Raw genomic sequence first — 18,829 nt, 5'->3', positions numbered from 1 at the left:
TTCAATATCCAGTCCATACAGTTCATTCAGACATTCCTGATTTTATTCCTTGAGTTTACATTTTGTGATTTTAATTCTAACTACTGGCAACACATGAAAAAGAAGTCAGAAGGTTACAGAAGTCTGCTATAAACAAGGCCAGCCCGGCTTCAAGGCCCCGCTAGTTTGGAATATTAGCTGCTGATGGGTCCAACTTTCACTCACTGTGCCTTCTGGAAAAACAGGAACGTTATCACCATTTGTCATTTAGAGCGTTTTCCCTTATCACCACACATTCAAGGCTGACATTTAGCCATCTGTGAACAGTTTTCAAGGACTGTAAATGGAGTAGTTACAAACAAAGGAAGACAGTTGGCTGTCAGTTGGTGCAGGTCCAGATAGAACTGATTGTTCTCTTATCACAAGGTCCATCATAACAGCACTTTAGTCACGGTACTCGTTTGTTGTGCTCTTTGGTAGAGGAATCATCCAACAAGGCCAAAGAGATGTTTCCCTCCTACACAGAAGCAGCTGAACGCTCTTAGTTAGACTAAAATTATCTTGAAGGTGAAGGTGAGTGAATAAGGTTGCTCAAGTGTTCTTCCATCAGTCTGGTCTAGATCTCTGGACGTCTTTCAGCAGAGTGCTATGTCTAGCTTGAATGGGCAGAGTGTCAAAAAAGTCAATGCACTGGTTGTCAAATATGTCCTTTTATCTGAGTTCAAGGCTAGCCACTGTGGTAATTTTGTAATCGGATGTCTGGACATCACTGCATTTTGTTTTTATTTTTATGTATGTGCAAATCATTTAAACCCTATATTACATTGAGAATTGTACAAAGACAACTTAACAAATGTTGAAACTGAGAATTTTAGAGTATATTTGCCCATTTTGAATTAGATGCCAACAACACATTCCAAAAAAGTTGGGACAGGGGCAACACAAGGCTGGTAAAGCTGTGTAAAAAAACACTTGGTGGTTGATTGGCAACAGGTCAGTAACACGATATGGGTATACAAAAGCATCCCAGAGTGGCTGAGTGTTTCAGAAGTAAAGATGAGGGGGGGTTCACCACTCTGTGAAAGACTGTGTGGGCAAATAGTGCAACAATTCAAGAACAACATAAAATAGCAAAGAACTTTTGCTTTTCATCATCTACTGTACATAATAACATTAAAAGATTCAGAGAATCTGGAAGAATCTCTGGAAAAGTGTCCGGTGGTCCGACAAATCAAAAATTAGAAATTTCTTTTGGAAATCATGGACACCATGGACAATCATGTGTCCTCCAAGCTAAAGACCACTCAGCTTGTTATCAGTGCACAGTTCAAAAGCCAGTATTCATGATGGTATAGGGGGGCATAAGTGCACATGGCATGGGTAATGTGCACATCTGTGAAGGCACCATTAATGCTGAACGATATATATATGTTTTGACAACATATGCTGCCATCCAGACGACGTCTTTTTCAGGGAAGGTCTTGATTATTTCAGCAAGATGATGCCAAACCATGTTCTGCATGTATTACAACAGCATAGCTCTGTATTAAAAGGGTCCAGGTGCTAAACTGACCTGTCTGCGGTCCAGACCTGTCACCACTGAGAACATTTGGCGCATGATGAAATGATAAATATGACAAAGGAGACCCCTTTTATCCGAGTTCAAGGCTAGTCACTGTAGTAATTTTGTAATCAGAAGTCTGGACAGGACATTTCTGCTGCACTTAAAAAAATGTGATCTATGTAATTTGATTAGAAATACCCAGGCGGTTTTGTACATGAAAAGGCTGTGGACTACAATAAATGACCTATTTATCTACCAGACTTACACTTTAAAAATGGCTTGTCAGTTTGGTACGTGGTAACAAGCTAGTTTTATTCAACTTAAATAAACTTTTTTTCCCTGAAAGTTTGAATCTGATTTGAATAGAAATAGCTCAATTGCTTGTGACCACATGAAGTAATTTTGGTAACACTTTCTATGAATGTCACCTTTGTAAGCATCTATAAACACATTTATAACGTTATAAAGCCTTCATACGGCATTATAAACATGATTATAAACATTTATAAAAATGAATTACACTGAATTACACTTTATAGCCATGTTTATTATACAATAATATAATTATTAATATAATGCATTATAAGTAGTGTTGATAACATATTATAATGTCAGTGCCAAAGAAGTCAGTCCCAGCTTGGAGAGCGTAAAGTAAAGACAAATACCAAGCTAACGGTGGTGTACATTACCTTTCCCACACTGGGTAAAACACTGATGGCAGCTCTAGTTTAAACTCTGACATTTGAAGCCTGTAATGTGCTTTATTGTGTATGTTTTAGTGTTTCAGTAAATCCTTCAGTAAATACTTCAACTTGAAGCCTCACTCTGAACACTGGAGGAGGCTTTAGTACAGTACACTTCACTTTACTTAGAGCGGACAAATACGACTTATGAGCTCTTATAATTTGTTATGATCAGTACTTATAATGTATTATGTTAACAATTCATAATGCATAATAAGCATGGCTATAACGTGTAATGCATTTTTATAAATATTTATAGCCTTATGAATGCATTATAAGATGTTATGAATGTGTTTATAGATGCTTACAAAGGTGACATGCATAGAAAGTGTTACCGTAATTTTTTATACTTTATACTTACTTAATTTGATACTTTGCTGTGGTAAAAAAAAAGGTAATGACATTGTGTTCCACCGCAATAATTTTGCCCTCCCTTGCAAATGTTGCGCAATCCCTCACAATAATTTTACATTCACTTTGTGAATGCGATGGATTTTCTGAGGGAATGCAAAAAGACTGAGGGATTTTTTTTTCTTCATGTCACTTTAAGGGCTCAGCATCGACATCGCTGGGTGCGTGTTTCCTTTAAAGAGATTGCTTCAACATGTTTTGCAACACCGTCGCAATTTTGTAAGAATTCTGTGAAAAGTTTTGTGAAAGTATTAAATGCTGATATACTGATGAAACGTTTTCGTTCTCTGAAAACGTCTGGCTCACTAGTAAAACACCCACCACAAAAACCACATCAACAAAAACACTTCAGCCTCACGAATACCTTTGAAATAGCTGCGTTCATGTAAAGAGCACTGTAGAACACACCATTCAGTCTCACTATTTCATGCCTAAGCAAGACCCTACAGCGAATAGTGAGGACAGCTGAGAAGATCATCGGGGTCTCTCTCCCCTCCATCATGAACATTTACCCCACACGCTGCATCCGCAAAGACACCAGCATTGTGGACGACCCCATCCATCCCTCACGTGGACATCTTTCCACTGCTGCCGTCTGGCAGAAGGTACCGGAGCAGCCGTACCATCACTGCCAGACACTGTGTCCACTCACTGTCCACTCTATTAGACACTCCTACCTTGTCAGTCCGCCTTGTAGATGTGAAGTCAGAGACGATAGCTCATCTGCTGCTGCACAGTGTGTGTTGGTCATCCTCTAGTCCTTCATCAGCGGTCACAGGACGCTGCCCACAGGACGCTGTTGGCTGGATATTTTTGGTGGGTGGACTATTCTCAGTCCAGCAGTGACACTGAGGTGTTTAAAAACTCCAGCAGCACTGCTGTGTCTGATCCTCTCAGACCAGCACAACACACACTAACACACCACCACCACGTCAGTGTTACTGCAGTGCTGAGAATGACCCACCACCCAAATAGTACCTGCTCTGTGAGGGTCCATGGGGGTCCTGATCCAGTTTAATGTTTGCACACTTACGTCTGTATGTTTTGCACTTCGTCTGTACTGACTTGACTTGACTTGAAGTACTCATGTCGTTCCAGCTGTGTCCTGTGGCTCCCTGCCAACCCTTGCGAATAGTCACATGACCTGCGCTGACCCGCTGGGAAAGTTCTCCTTCCGTTCGTCCTGCGTTGTGACCTGTGAGGAAGGATACACACTCAGAGGAGAGAACGTCCTCACCTGCATGGAGACCAGCAACTGGTCTGCAGACACACCAACGTGTGAAGGTACAGTATTAATGCGTGTAGTTTATAACTGTAGTTACTACTTCTACATCCCTCACGCTGAAAACACTTCGTTTATGAATTCTCAGTCATGGCTTGTTGAAAGAAGCGGAAACGAATGTCTGTCGAAAGCGTAGATTCTAAACTTTTAACAGAAGCCACATTTGTGTTCATAAGTAGTAGATGTTTTATTCTGATTTTGAAAGTGAAACGTTATGGTTGTGTATACAGTCGTGTTGTGCAGAAAGACAAATCATCCTTAAACTCAACGTTGAGTGGAAATCATAATGCATTTTCATTCCATACTGTGACGTACTGCATTTTCGAACACGATATTATAGATTAATATTGTTTTCCACGCCCACTAGTGCACGGTGACATAATCAAACATCACATGACGTTTACAGTCAGACAAAAGTTCTTAAAATTTAACAGACAATTTAAAGAAAAAACAAAACAAGAATTTTGTTGTTTAAATGAAATGATGAATCGGTAACACTTCACTGTAGGTGCTGTTCATAAGGCTACATGACACCTACATCAGCTTGTCATGACAAGCTACATAATCCCTACATAAATGTTTATAAATACTTATTCCAATAGGCGTCATTCCCTATAGGTTACGTTTGCCAATTTTCATCAAGTAGCCTTTATGCCAGATGATGCCTGTTGGAATAAGCATTTATAAACAGTTATGTAGGGTTATGTCAGTTGCCATTGTAAGCTTATGTAGCTGTCATGTAGTCTTATGAACTGCACCTTACAGTAAAGTGTTACCGATGAATCATCATTAATATGACCGGGGTCATAAACTATCAAAGTAAAAAGGTTGACTTGATGTGCCATTTTTATTCAATTTCTAATACCAAACATACAGAAAAGATGCGATTGTGTTGACAAAGAATGTATATCTCATATAAATGTAATGGTAACACTTTCTATGAATGTCACCTTTGTAAGCATCTATAAACACAACCATAACATGTTATAATGCATTCATAAGACATTATAAGCATAGCTATAAATATTTATAAAAATCCATTATATGTTATAGCCATGTTTATTATGCATTATGAATTGTTAACATAATACATTATAAGTACTGATCATAACAAATTATAAGAGCTCATAAGTTGTATTTGTCCGCTCTAAGTAAAGTGAAGCGTACTGTACTAAAGCCTCCTCCAGTGTTAAGAGTGAGGCTACAAGTTGAAGTATTTACTGAAGGATTTACTGAAACACTAAAACATTCACAGTAAAGCACATTACAGGCTTCAAATGTCAGAGTTTAAACTAGAGCTGCCATCAGTGTTTTACCCAATGTGGGAAAGGTAATGTACACCACCGTTAGCTTGGTATTTGTCTTTACTTTACGCTCTCCCAAGCTGGGACTGACTTCTTTGGCACTCACATTATAACATGTTATTAACGCTATTTACAATGCATTATATTAACAATTCATAATGTATAATAAACATGGCTATAAAGTGTAATTCAGTGTAATTCTTTTTTCTAAATATTTATAACCATGTTTATAATGCCTTATGAATACATTATAACATGTTATAAATGTGTTTATAGATGCTTACAAAGGTGACATTCATAGAAAGTGTTACCAATGTAATGTACTTTTCACTTAATTATGTCATTTGTAATTGAGTAACTCTACATATAAATGATATGTTGTGGGGGGCAGTTGTGGGCTGGAGGTTAGGGAAGGTCACCGGTTTGATCCCCTGAGTCGACAGTACATGACTGAAGTGCCCTTGAGTAAGACACCCAACCCCCAACTGCTCCCCGGGTGCTGTGGATAGGGCTGCCCACCGCTCCGGGCAGGTGGGCTCACCGTCCCCTGGTGTGTGTGTTCACTAGTGTGTATGTGGTGTTTCACTGCACGGATGGGCCAAAATGCGGAGGTGACATTTCCCTGTTGTGGGACTAATAAGGGTCACTTAATCTAATCTAATCTTAATTATGTAATTCGAAACAGATCATAGGCTTACACTTTCTGGACATAGATATACGTTTATAATATAATGTTTTATAATATAAAAGAAAATTCTAACAATCCACAAACTAACTAAATTTTAAGTTGAAAAAAGAGAAAGATTTTCAGTTGCTCTACCACTCATTCTCGCTCGCATATGGGCACCTCAGTGGCAACAATGCCATCACGTTAAAGGGGAAGTCCAGCATTTTTTCAAAATTCATTGCGATGTAAACAAAGTCATCCAGAGTGGTTTGACGTAAAATGGTCAGTTGTAGAGAAAATTACAGAGATTTCTTTACGTTTTATTTAGTATCCAAAACCACCATTGAACCTACACGTCTTCTGAGTTTTATGCGAAATGATGGTAAAATGATGGTCAATCTGGAATTTTTGGGGACTATTTAGCTTTAACCGCTTTCCTCCCGTCTCCACCAGAAAACTTTTCCTCAGAAGTTGATCAGTTAAATGTCTCTCAGCGTTCGACTGTTTTATGAGGCTGAAGTCGCTTCTTATTCTCCAGCTCCTTGTTCGAATTTACCCGTTCCACCTTAAATTCTAACACCATTTAAGGTGGAACAGGAGAATTCGAAAGAGAAACGACTTCATCTCCGCCACTTTTTAGTGTGTGACAGTCTCTCGTTGCAGATTTAACGTCACCGAGTCACTTAGTCAATATATTTCAGTTGTTTTTTCTTGTATTTTTATTTTTTACTTATTTACTTTCTGTACAGTGATTAGCTGAGCCTCACCACAAGCATTTCAATGCATAAATGTCCTGACATGTTGTGCAAGTGACAAATAAACTTGAAACTTGAGCTCACACTGTGAGAAAATATAAATGCTATATAGAAAAAAAAAGATCCATCAAGATGCATCGATAATCGTTTTATAATCGCATCCCACCCCTAATGTGTGTGTGTGTGTATATATATATATATATATATATATATATATATATATATACTCACTTTCTGTGAGGAGAACTCTTCAGACGTCCGGTTCCTATCACCCCCACAGTGACCGATTCTGACCCGTTAAGTTTCGCATCTCACATCAAACCACTCTTATAACTTTGTTTAAGTCTTAACCATTTAATTAAGTTAAACTTTTGAAAAAGTAACAAAACGTCTGTTTTTTGATGGAACTGTGCCACCTGTTCAGTGACATGCTGCACTCAGCACAGCTCTGAAGGGTTTTTGATGAACATTGTTCTCCTCCTGGTCTACAGCTCGACAGTGCCCTCTGCTGCTCTATCCAGAGAACGGCAGGATGACCTGCTCTCACCTTCACTCCTTCTTCAGTTTTGGTTCGCGCTGTAGTTTCGGATGTGAGGACGGTTATGTCCTCACAGGAGCACCCACACTGGACTGCACTGCGACTGGGTCCTGGAGTCAGGAGGTGCCTTCCTGTAATGGTAAATGAGAGTCGATGTCATTGTAAACACAGAAAATACTCCCCTTAGTTTTCCAATCAACCCAGATGTCATCAGTCATACTGAAGCTATGCTAATGTTAGCTAATGCTAACAACTCTGTAGCCCACTATGTAGTGCTGAGCACACTGCAAAGTTTACCCAGGGGGTCACCACAGATTTATCGATAGGTGGGCTAAGAAGGGGCATACTCCCTCAGGGTTTTGACTGGCCACCTCTTAATAGACCAGTGTAGTTGTGCGTCATTCTGTAGTCCTCGTTATGGACATATTAGGAACTCCGGGTCTGAGCTCCATTTCTCTATGGGCAGAATGAGTAGGGTTTTCAAAAAATGGCCTCTAGCGCCCCCTGTGTTCATTAAAAATGTCCAGAACCCGGTTCGTTTTGTTCTGTGTACATTTTTCTCCTGAAAACCACTGGATCCTCTGAATTATGAGGTCGTTAAAGAGCTATAATACTAATATTGCTACATGCGAGCTAAAGCTACTGCGCATCAATTTGATGTCACCAAGCTACACGAAACTAAGTCGGGCTGTGGCGGTTTGCAACATTCAAGGTCTGATATGATTGGCTTACAACTTACAAGGTCTGATATGATTGGCTTGCAACATTCAATGTCTGATATGATTGACTTACAACTTACCAGGTCTGATATGATTGGCTTACAACATTCAAGGTCTGATATGATTGGCTTAAATGACTTTGTCTCTATTTTTTTCTCTTTTCTCTCTAACACAAACACACAGCTGTTCAGTGCGAGCCTCTTGCTCACTCCCGTCTTCCCCAGTCGCACGCCTCTCCTGTCCCCTTTATGAATTGCTCCCACCCCAGAGGCAACTTCAGCTTTGGCTCTCAGTGTGTGTTCCAGTGCTCAGACGGCTACAGGCTGAATGGGAGCAATGAGCTGGTCTGTACGTCTGCTGGGATTTGGACAGACTTCCTGCCCACCTGCGTCGGTAAGCCTTCACGTAACGAACCTCCTGTGACCACTAAGCTTTCACACTGATAACGGCAAATATTAAATGCACAACTGAAAGGTTTGGAAAGGTTTGACTCTGAACTCCCTCTTATTTAGTGGTACATTGTAACATATCTCGCAGTCATAAATGTAGTATAGTAAATGATATGACTGTAAATGACTCTTTATATATATACATACTTAAATATTACATACAGTACTGTGCAAATGTCAGAGACCACCCTTCATTTATTTAACTTCCATTAAGTACCAGTTATTCATTATTTGTAGGAGATGTTTGGGAATATAAACATTTACATTTACATTTACATAATTTAGCAGACGCTCTTATCCAGAGCGACTTACAAAAAGTGTCTTACAAGGTCTGATATGATTGGCTTACAACTTACAAGGTCTGTTATGATTGGCTTACAACTTACAAGGTCTGATATGATTGGCTTACAACATTGTCTATCCAGAGAAAATAATCCACTTGCATTAGGAAGGACAAAGTTACAAAATGTTGGGATTTTATTGAAATGCAAAAATGTTACAAATGCATAAAACTGTTATTTTATAATAATGTTACTCCTTCACAGATACAACTTCACAGATTTCAGCTAATTAGTAATCTGTGTAACGTGAAGAAATGTTAGATGTGTCCAGAGTGATGAACAGAGCTGTAGCTGATTGTGTAATAACTGAGAAAGCTGCATGACGTCAGGAAGGAAGTTACAATAAAATTTATGTCCAGAGTACCTTGTATTTTGAAACATGGCAGAAAAATCTCAGGCGGATCACTTATCAAGATATTAATACAAATAAATAATTACATTACATAATTTATCATTTAATAATTTTTTGATGTTTAAACCAAAAGCTTTAAATATGAAATAAAATTGAATAAAATAATAGCAACTATTAATATGATTCCAAATGTTTGAATGCTAATGTAGGTGGAGCACATTTAGTGGTCAGGGAATGAAAGTACATCTACTGCAAACATGTTGGCCCTGACTTCCAGAAGTGTTGAAGTCGAGAAATTTATATATATTTGGTGTACTAACTTTCTGTGAGGGAGCTTTTAAAGGTGTTTAACTCTTAAACGTCTGGTCTCCAACCACCCCAATTAACTTTGTTTACATCTTAACCATTTAATTATGTGGAACCTTTGAAAAAGGTAAAGTAACAAAACATCTGTTTTTTGATGGAACTGTGTCACCTGTTCAGTGACATGCTGCACTCAGCACAGCTCTGAAGGGTTTTTTGTTTGTTTTTTTGATGAACATTGTTCTCCTCCTGGTCTACAGCTCGACAGTGCCCTCTGCTGTTCACTCCAGAGAATGGCGGGATGAGGGTCGATGTCATTGTAAACACAGAGAATACTCCTCTTAAAGGTTGAGAAATTCAGGGATGTAAAACTGTGTTACCATCAGCACAACACCAGTATTAAGTATCTAGCTATAGTAAAAACAGTCATACTGGTGTGGCTGTTTCGAAGTACTTAATAGAACAATAGAAATATGAGAACCAATAATGTTAAGTTTCTTGAAGTTAAAGCTTAAAACAGCCAACTTAAAACAGTTGGCTCTCCATGCTTTATGGCCTCTCCTCTTTTCTCTAGCTACCTCACAGGACCTTGAAGCTAGCTGGACAGCTAACGAGTAAAGAGCTAAAAACTCAATAACCAGCTATGCTGACCACATTTTGCACAAATCCATATTGTGGGCAGATCTCTTCACTCTGCAACTACCTACTGATTCAGACTGGATATATTTTGAGTAAGGCCTAATCTTTATTTCAGGGCACTCTTAGGTAAAATCCTGTCACAACGTCAGTTACCGACTGTCCCTCCACCAAGGTCTGATATGATTGATTTGCAACTTACGAAGTCTGATATGATTGGCTTACAACATACACGGTCTAATATGATTGGCTAACAACTTATAAGGTCTGATACGAGTGGTAGTGACTCCCCTGTAGGTTACCGCCTCATCTGCCTCTAAAGTTTTTAAGCAAATAGACTTCTAATGTGATTTCTATTCATATAAAAGTGGTCAGACGGTAACATTTTTATGAATAAATGTTGGGTTATAAGCTTTTACCCATAAAAGCTTCCATTACTTTAGCTGTTACCTACATTAGCATTACAACACCAAGCATGTGGCTGATCAAGCACATTGGGAGGATAATTTGACGGAGGATTCCCTTAATGGTGCACAGAAGAAAGAAAGACGAATCTGTTTTAAGACAGAATGTCAGTGTGAACATTTGTAAATGACTCTGTCTCCATTTTTCTCTCTTTTCTCTCAAACGCACAGCTGTTCAGTGTGAGCCTCTCGCTCACTCACCTCTTCCCCAGTCGCACGCTCCTCCTGTCCCCTTTATGAATTGCTCCCACCCCAGAGGCAACTTCAGCTTTGGCTCTCAGTGTGTGTTCCAGTGCTCAGACGGCTACAGGCTGAATGGGAGCAATGAGCTGGTCTGTACGTCTGCTGGGATTTGGACAGACCTCCTGCCCACCTGCGTCGGTAAGCCTTCACGTAACGAACCTCCTGTGACCACTAAGCTTTCACACTGATAACGGCAAATATTAAACGCACAACTGAAAGGTTTGGAAAGGTTTGACTCTGAACTCCCTCTTATTTAGTGGTACATTGTTGGTAACAAGTTGGTGATATTTGGAATCAGAATTCAAAAGTTTGAGCTGTAGATGATTGTATAATAACTAGTAAGCTACATAACATCAGGAAAGAAGTTACAATAAAATATGAATCCAGAATGCCTTGTATTTGAAACATGGCACAAAAATCTCAGGCAGACAAGTTATCAAGAAATTAATATAAATAAATAATTAAAGTATATTATTTATCATCTAATATTTTTTTTATTTTCCCAAAATGCTTGAAATATTAGATAAAATTGATTGAAATACATCTTGACATCTACATTATAGTTAAAGTTCAGAATAATTTATAATAAAATAACATAAATGAATACATTAACAGCAATTATTAATATAACAAGTGATTCCAAACATTTGAAAGCTGTTGTAGGTGGAGCACATATAGTGGTCAGGAAGGGAGTAAATGATAGGTGTTTCTACTAAAGTGGACAGTGAATGTATATCTATTTTAGATATTTTGATATATGCATTAAAACATCTTTAACCCCTGATTAAAGGCCTTGTGTGTGCATGTATTTCAGTGAAGGAGATGCCATTAGGCACTAGCCTGCTTGTGTACATTGCCACTGGTGCCGCATTATCAATTGGCCTGCTGATGGTAGGAGGGCTGTTTCTGCTGTTGGTGCATCAGTTCACGAAGAAGGGTAAGAGACATGCTCTTCTTACCCAGTAGAGGGCTCCACAGAACAGCCCAGCGTCTGATCCCTAACTGTCAAACCTGTACAGTTGCGTGAATGAGTGTTGATTTGTTTCTTTCCACTCCAGCTAAATTCACACCAGATAACTCAGCTTGGGATGGGAGTCTGAATCCAGCCTTCGAGGACATTTAGCTTAAGAAATGTAATCATATGCTTTCTGTCTCAGCCGTTTACAGATTTCTCAAAATGTGTTTGCATTATGAATGTTGATGTTGTCAAATTCGGTGAAACTTTACCTTAGTTGTATGTCTGTGTATCTGAAACAGAGAGTAATATTGAGCTTTCTGTGTGATTTTGCATGTTTGTGCTGTGAGTCATGAAATCATTTGATATTCACTCACTGGCCACATTATTAGAAACTCCTTGTCTGTCCACTCACTGCCTGCCTTAGGAGATTCACCTGCCTTACACAGTATTGTGCAAAAGTCAGAGGTTACCATTCATTTAACTCTTGTGTGGTGTTGATGTGTTTGTTACTCAGTGGTCTGCTGGATCCACCACATTATTGTTTTTATAAATCAATACAGCCATAACTATTACTGTAAAAATACCAGATGTTTAAAATATCACAAGTGTCCAGCGTAGGGTTCTCCTTTAGCAGCTGTAGCCAGTCAGCAGCCTGTCCAGGTTGTCCACCCTCACACACACACACACTAACAGCAGGCCGTGTAGGAGGAGAACAGAGTGAAGGACACAGCACCTCCACACTTTTACTCCCGCGGGTTCACCCAACACCACGTGTGTAATATAAATGTGTGGGGGGTGAACAGAGTGAAGACACTGAAAATGGGTTATTTTATATGTTCTTCACAGAAAATGAGCAAAGACCAAGAATCTGAGGTTGAAATAATAATAAATCGCATCATTTTTTCTTTTGGTAAAGATTGAAAATGGGTCCCACAGACCTGAACACCACACAAGGGTTAATTTCCAGTCAAAAGAACCAATATGTATAAATCATCAATTTTCAGGAGAAGTTTCAGAAGAGATTAGGCGTAATCCACTTGCATAAGGAAGGGGAAAGTCAAGGGTGTATAGGGGAAAAAACAGGAGTTTCCAAAACTGACTGAATGATTAAATAATTAAAATGATTAAAAGATACAGAGAAAAAATCCACAGGTGTTTCTGTCCATCCTTCCACTGTGAGAAGATGACTCAGCGCTATGGGTCTGAAAGGATGTGCAGCTGTCAAGAAACTGGGAAGAGGAAAGAGGAAACAGGCCAACATTAGAAAAATTGCACATCAAACAAAAAAGCTGCTGGTGTTCTCAACCCCAGAGTCCAGACCTCACCTCAGCATCACTGAATGTGTTTGGGGTTACTTGGGATTGTGAGAAGCAGACAATGCAACCAACTTCTAAGACTGAACTTTGTAGGTGTGGAAAAATATCCCTGCAGATTTCTCTGAAAAACTGAAAGCAAGTCTTTCAAAAAGAACAGAAGCTGTAATAAAAACTTAAATGACATTATATATAAACTTATATCTAAATGGGGCACACAGCCCCCCCAACCCCCACCTCCCACATGAAGAATGGATGTAAAGAAACGGCCCAAAATGACTTGGAAAAACATCTGGTTCCATTGACTTACATTAAAGTAAAGTAGGTTTTTTCCTTCTCCTGTAAAGTTACCATTCTGGAAATACGAGGTTTTCTTCTGACAGCAGCGACATGTTCATTTTGTTGGCATTGTGGATGGGAAAGGGGAAAGGTTTGTTGGCAGTAAGTAATTTGTGATTATGAAAAATTGGGGTCCTGTTTTTTTCTAATGCTGGAAAATGATCCGTTTACTTAATGGCCATTTTGACTGGAAATTAAACTTTTGCACAAACTGTTCACTGTATTAGAGTACATTTTCAGACTATAGCACATCTACTGTTACACAATATACCAGCCCCCTCTACCCATTATCATTGGTCAGTTTCTGACCACAGATCTGCTATTGACTTGATATTATTTAGTGGCAGATTATTCTCAACACAGCAGTTTTGAACACCTTAGACTAACAGATGGGTTCAGAATAGTCTGCCAGCCAAACATGTCTAGCCAGCGGTTGCTCTGTAGTCAGAAACTGACCACTGATGAGAGGCTAGATGATGGCTAACACATTGATAATGACAACAGATGAGCTACAGTCTCTAATTACACCAGCAAGATGGACTCACAAGGTAGGTGTTTCTAATAAAGTAGCCTGTGAGTTTGGGGTGGGCGATATGGCAGAAATATTACATCATGATACTTCAGGACATTTTCACGATACACAGTAGTTAGTTTTTCTGAGATTTAATAAAGAGCAAATAAAATAGAACCTGTAGTGCCTCATTTAAAATACAATAATAATAATAATAATAATAATAACAATAATAAGTCTTACAACTGCAATGATTTTTGTTCAATGTTCTACAAACTGCACTGCACTAAATCCAATGAAACAAGTCTGATTTGCAGTGAAACATGTAGTTAGTGTCATTTAAGTACTGTTTATATCCATGATATGCTCAGAAAAGCGTATTGTAATATAATTTATCATGATAATAATAAAATACCATCATGTTGCCCACCCCTACTGTGAGTGTGCATCATCAGGACAATACATTTGCCATTTTCCATCTTCGCTCTTTTTGTATATTTGCATTACATCTGTCAAAATATATCTGAATTATAAATATTGTAATACTAACTAATTTGATTAAACATCAGAAGATCTGTCATTTGTATATGTGTAAGAAATATGAATAAAGAGAACAGTATTGTGAGTGGAGGGTGTGATTCGCATGTTTATCAGTTACAGACTGATGTGATGTATGTTTACAAATAATGTATATGAGTGTATCATTTTCTCATTCTATCATAATATATAGTGTCTCATCCACATACAGATACAGTGCATTTATAGACAGGCAGATAGTCTATGATATAATAGAAAGGCTAATACAATACATTGGCCAGGTTTGTTGCCAGTGAATGACAGCAGGGTCATTCTTCAGCGTCTGGGTATCTCTCTCTCTCTCTCTCTCTCTCTCTCTCTCTCTCTGGTGGTGGTGGAGGATAAAGACTGGCCCCCGCTGTGGTTCCCTGTGTTCAGATTGCTCACACACTCACTGTTCTTTCCAACCTGGCCCCATTGCGGTCAGCCAGGCGGAGCAAGGCATGCTGCCTTCGGGCACTGTGCCCACTGTCGCTCACTCCACACCCGCAGACTGACCTCTGCCCGTTCACCTTGGTGTCCAGGAGGGAGGGGTCTTCTGAAACTGAGAGGGGGGCTCTGAGGTCTGTTCATAAATCTCTGCAGTGGAGTGATGAGTGGAGTGATAGCCATGTCTGATTCTGACTGGACCGAATGTTTTCTTCAGATCCTGGCAGCTCAGTTTTAAGTCAATGTGAATTATAAAAGAAACAAGTGCTGCTGAGACGAATAGCAAAGATATATTTGTGAATTAAAACATCAGCAAACTTGTTATTTTGCATTATTTTTCCTTTTTTTTTACTTCAGACCTTTTCACCCAAAATTCACACCATTCTGTTCACTGTTACTTTTTAATTAAAAACATTTCAAAGAAACACTCTGCTTCTTTTTTTCATTCAGCATAATGAAATAGGACATACACAGATTTGTCCACAGTGGTGGTGAAGCTACCTCATAGAAAGATATTACATGTATTGGTTACAAATACATTGCCTAATGCCTGAGACATTGTGCCTAGTTCACCAATAAATTCCTAGGCTTTTTCTTAAATGAGTCCTTGAGGAAGGTCTTAAGAAAAAGACTCAGATTCATGACATGTTCTTAAACCACAGAATGGCTGCACCTTTGTGCTCTTCATGCTCTTACCTAAGAACACATCCCAAATTAGAAGACACTGGTGAATGTCAAAATATTTTAAAAAAAATGCGTGTTTTAATTTTAAGAATAAATTTTTTATTAAGAATAAAATATTTTGAATAGTTTTGAGATAAAACTTTGGCCCCCAGGGTGTTATAAAGCAAAATAGTCCTTAAAGAACTCATTTTTCAGATTAACCACTATTTTACCATTATTGACATTACATATAAAAACTCAAGCCAAACATTGGTCATTCTGATTGATAAAATGGCTAGCTTTGTGTTGTAGACATTGAGACCCCTGGTTCTTATCAACTCAGTGCAAGAAATCCTTGGCATGAGGAATCTTAATGAATCTAAATGAAAAATGCTCATTTTAACATTCACATGCTCATTTACACTGATCAGGCATAACATTGTGACCACCTCCTTGTTTCTACGCTCATTGTCCATTTTATCAGCTCCACTTACTATATAGGTGCACTTTGTAGTTCTACAGTTACAGACTGTAGTCCATCTGTTTCTCTGATACTTTGTTAGCCCCCTTTTACCCTGTTCTTCAGTGATCAGGACCCCCATGGACCCTCACAGAGCAGGTACTAGTTGGGTGGTCGGTCACGTCAGTAACACTGACGTGCTGGTCTGAGTGGATCAGTGCTGCTGGAGTTTTTAAACACCACAGTGTCACTGCTGGACTGAGAATAGTCCACCCACCAAAAATATCCAGTCAACAGTGTCCTGTGGGCAGCGTCCTGTGACCACTGATGAAGGACTAGAGGATGACCAACACAAACTGTGCAGCAGCAGATGAGCTGTCGTCTCTGACTTTACAACTACAAGGTGGACTGACAAGGTAGGAGTGTCTAATAGAGTGGACAGTGAGTGGACAGTGTTTAAAAACTCCAGCAGCACTGCTGTGTCTGATCCACTCGTACCAGCACAACACACACTAACACACCACCACCACGTCAGTGTTACTGCAGTGCTGAGAATGATCCACCACCCAAATAGTACCTGCTCTGTGAGGGTCCATGGGGGTCCTGACCACTGAAGAACAGGGTAAAAGGGGGCTAACAAAGTATCAGAGAAACAGATGGACTACAGTCTGTAACTGTAGAACTACAAAGTGCACCTATATAGTAAGTGGAGCTGATAAAATGGACAATGAGCGTAGAAACAAGGAGGTGGTCATAATGTGATGCCCGATCGGTGTAAATTAAAAGATTTTGGAAAAAGCCAAGTGGCCCTAAACATTTGATGGACACTGTATATTGTATTTGCCCTTTTTCTCCACATAGAATGGGTCATGATTAAAACATTTGTCTATGTTTGAAATCTTCTGCAAGTGTTGCCACATACAAGAAGCAAAATCTCTCAATGATCAGTGATGGACTGACTGCAAAATATCCATCAATGAATGAATGAAAAGCCAGTGAAAGCACAGAAGGACGGATCGGATGAGGTGCAGCTCTTTTGCGAAACAAGCAGGCCTGCTATGGTAAAGCTGCCGCATCTGTTTCTGCAGCGTCCCAGCGTGATGCCAATTATATCGGTTAGGAGGCAGAGGGTTTTCTGCCCGTTCTGGCACGGCTGGTGTAATAAATAACCGATCAGCTGACTGCCAGTCTCTTGGCTGCTATCAGAATAATAACGAGGCTATTGGTGCCCGCTGTGACCGCATGATAGCCGTTTGATTATTTTTCCTTCGCCTTGCATAACGAGCGAGCCAAGCGCTTTCCTAGTGCCAAGGAATGCACCAGAGACTAGAAGCCATGGCCAAGCAGGTCTGGGCCTGACTGCAGTGTAGAGCGATCGCTGGATCTGGTGGATCTGAGCCCTGGAATAGCTGGAATGGTAACACTTTCTATGAATGTCACCTTTGTAAGCATCTATAAACACATTTATAACATGTTATAATGCATTCATAAGGCATTAAAACATGATTATAAGCATTTATAAAAATGAATTACACTGGATTACACTTTATAGCCATGTTTATTATACATTATGAGTTGTTAATATAATGCATTATAAGTAGTGTTGATAATGTTATACTGTTAGTGCCAAAGAAGTCAGTCCCAGCTTGGAGAGCGTAAAGTAAAGACAAATACCAAGCTAACGGTGGTGTACATTACCTTTCCCACATTGGGTAAAACACTGATGGCAGCTCTAGTTTAAACTCTGACATTTGAAGCCTGTAATGTGCTTTACTGTGTATGTTTTAGTGTTTCAGTAAATCCTTCAGTAAATACTTCAACTTGAAGCCTCACTCTGAACACTGGAGGAGGCTTTAGTACAGTACGCTTCACTTTACTTAGAGCGGACAAATACAACTTATGGGCTCTTATAATTTGTTATGATCAGTACTTATAATGTATTATGTTAACAATTCATAATGCATAATAAGCATGGCTATAACATGTAATGCATTTTTATAAATATTTATAGCTATGTTTATAATGCCTTATGAATGCATTATAACATGTTATGAATGTGTTTATAGATGCTTACAAAGGTGACATGCATATAAAGTGTTACCGCTGGAATTGCCGTTGCCCTAAGGTTTCATTCATTTGGACAGAATCTGTTTTTATTTTAACACTCACTTCCATCCCTCACTCAATTATTTTACATTGTTTTTCATGTGGTTGCTGAAAAAAGGGGCGTAAGAGGTTTAAGGGTCAAAATCCTACATTTTTCCTACATTTTATTTTCTCTCTTAAATCCACTTACATTTGTGTGCTTTTATGCACCAAAACAGTCATAATTCATTTTTACATGACTATTTGCAACTGATTTAGAATTAAGCACACTGTTTTTGTGTATGACTTTAAGAACTATTTACCATTGTGTGCCAAAGTTTTGGCACACCTTTGTCTAAGTGAAAATAAGTAACACATTCTCTACACACTCTTAAATATGACAGTTGTCTGTAAATTTTAGTGCACATGTACTGTTAACTAATTTTTTTTTCTGATGTGTAACATGTTCAGCAAAAAAAACAGTGTGCAATAAGATGATGAGTATATTCTCTGTAGAGGATGTGTAACTTATTTTCACTTAGAAAATCATGTAAATCATAACTGAGGCACCTAAACTTTTGCATGCGACTGTATGTAAACGTCATTTATTGTGACTGGGTGCCTGCATTGTGCCTTGTTCAGTGAACAGTTTGGGCAGAAATCCTCAGGGATGTTGGAAAGTCAGTCCGTTTGCATGTCTGAATTGTTTTGAAGGTTATGCTATGATACAATTGCTTCCAAAGAG

General features: G+C 39.0%; 1 protein-coding gene across 1 annotated transcript in view; it reads left to right on the top strand.

The window, feature by feature from the left end:
• LOC118815256 (selectin P) overlaps positions 1 to 12,245 on the top strand; it is a 31,825-nt gene extending 19,580 nt beyond the window's left edge. The window contains exons 11-16 of the mRNA XM_036581253.1: positions 3,796 to 3,981; positions 7,197 to 7,382; positions 8,146 to 8,355; positions 10,679 to 10,888; positions 11,565 to 11,687; positions 11,809 to 12,245. Of these exons, the coding sequence (XP_036437146.1) occupies positions 3,796 to 3,981; positions 7,197 to 7,382; positions 8,146 to 8,355; positions 10,679 to 10,888; positions 11,565 to 11,687; positions 11,809 to 11,873 (980 nt within the window). The 3' untranslated portion in view covers positions 11,874 to 12,245. The remainder of the gene's footprint in view (positions 1 to 3,795; positions 3,982 to 7,196; positions 7,383 to 8,145; positions 8,356 to 10,678; positions 10,889 to 11,564; positions 11,688 to 11,808) is intronic.
• Positions 12,246 to 18,829: the final 6,584 nt, after the last annotated feature.

The sequence above is a fragment of the Colossoma macropomum genome, unplaced genomic scaffold (assembly GCF_904425465.1).
Source record: "Colossoma macropomum unplaced genomic scaffold, Colossoma_macropomum, whole genome shotgun sequence".
NCBI lineage: Eukaryota > Metazoa > Chordata > Actinopteri > Characiformes > Serrasalmidae > Colossoma > Colossoma macropomum.
Note: the sequence above shows the minus strand (reverse complement) of the source record. Positions and strands in the feature narration are given on the sequence as shown.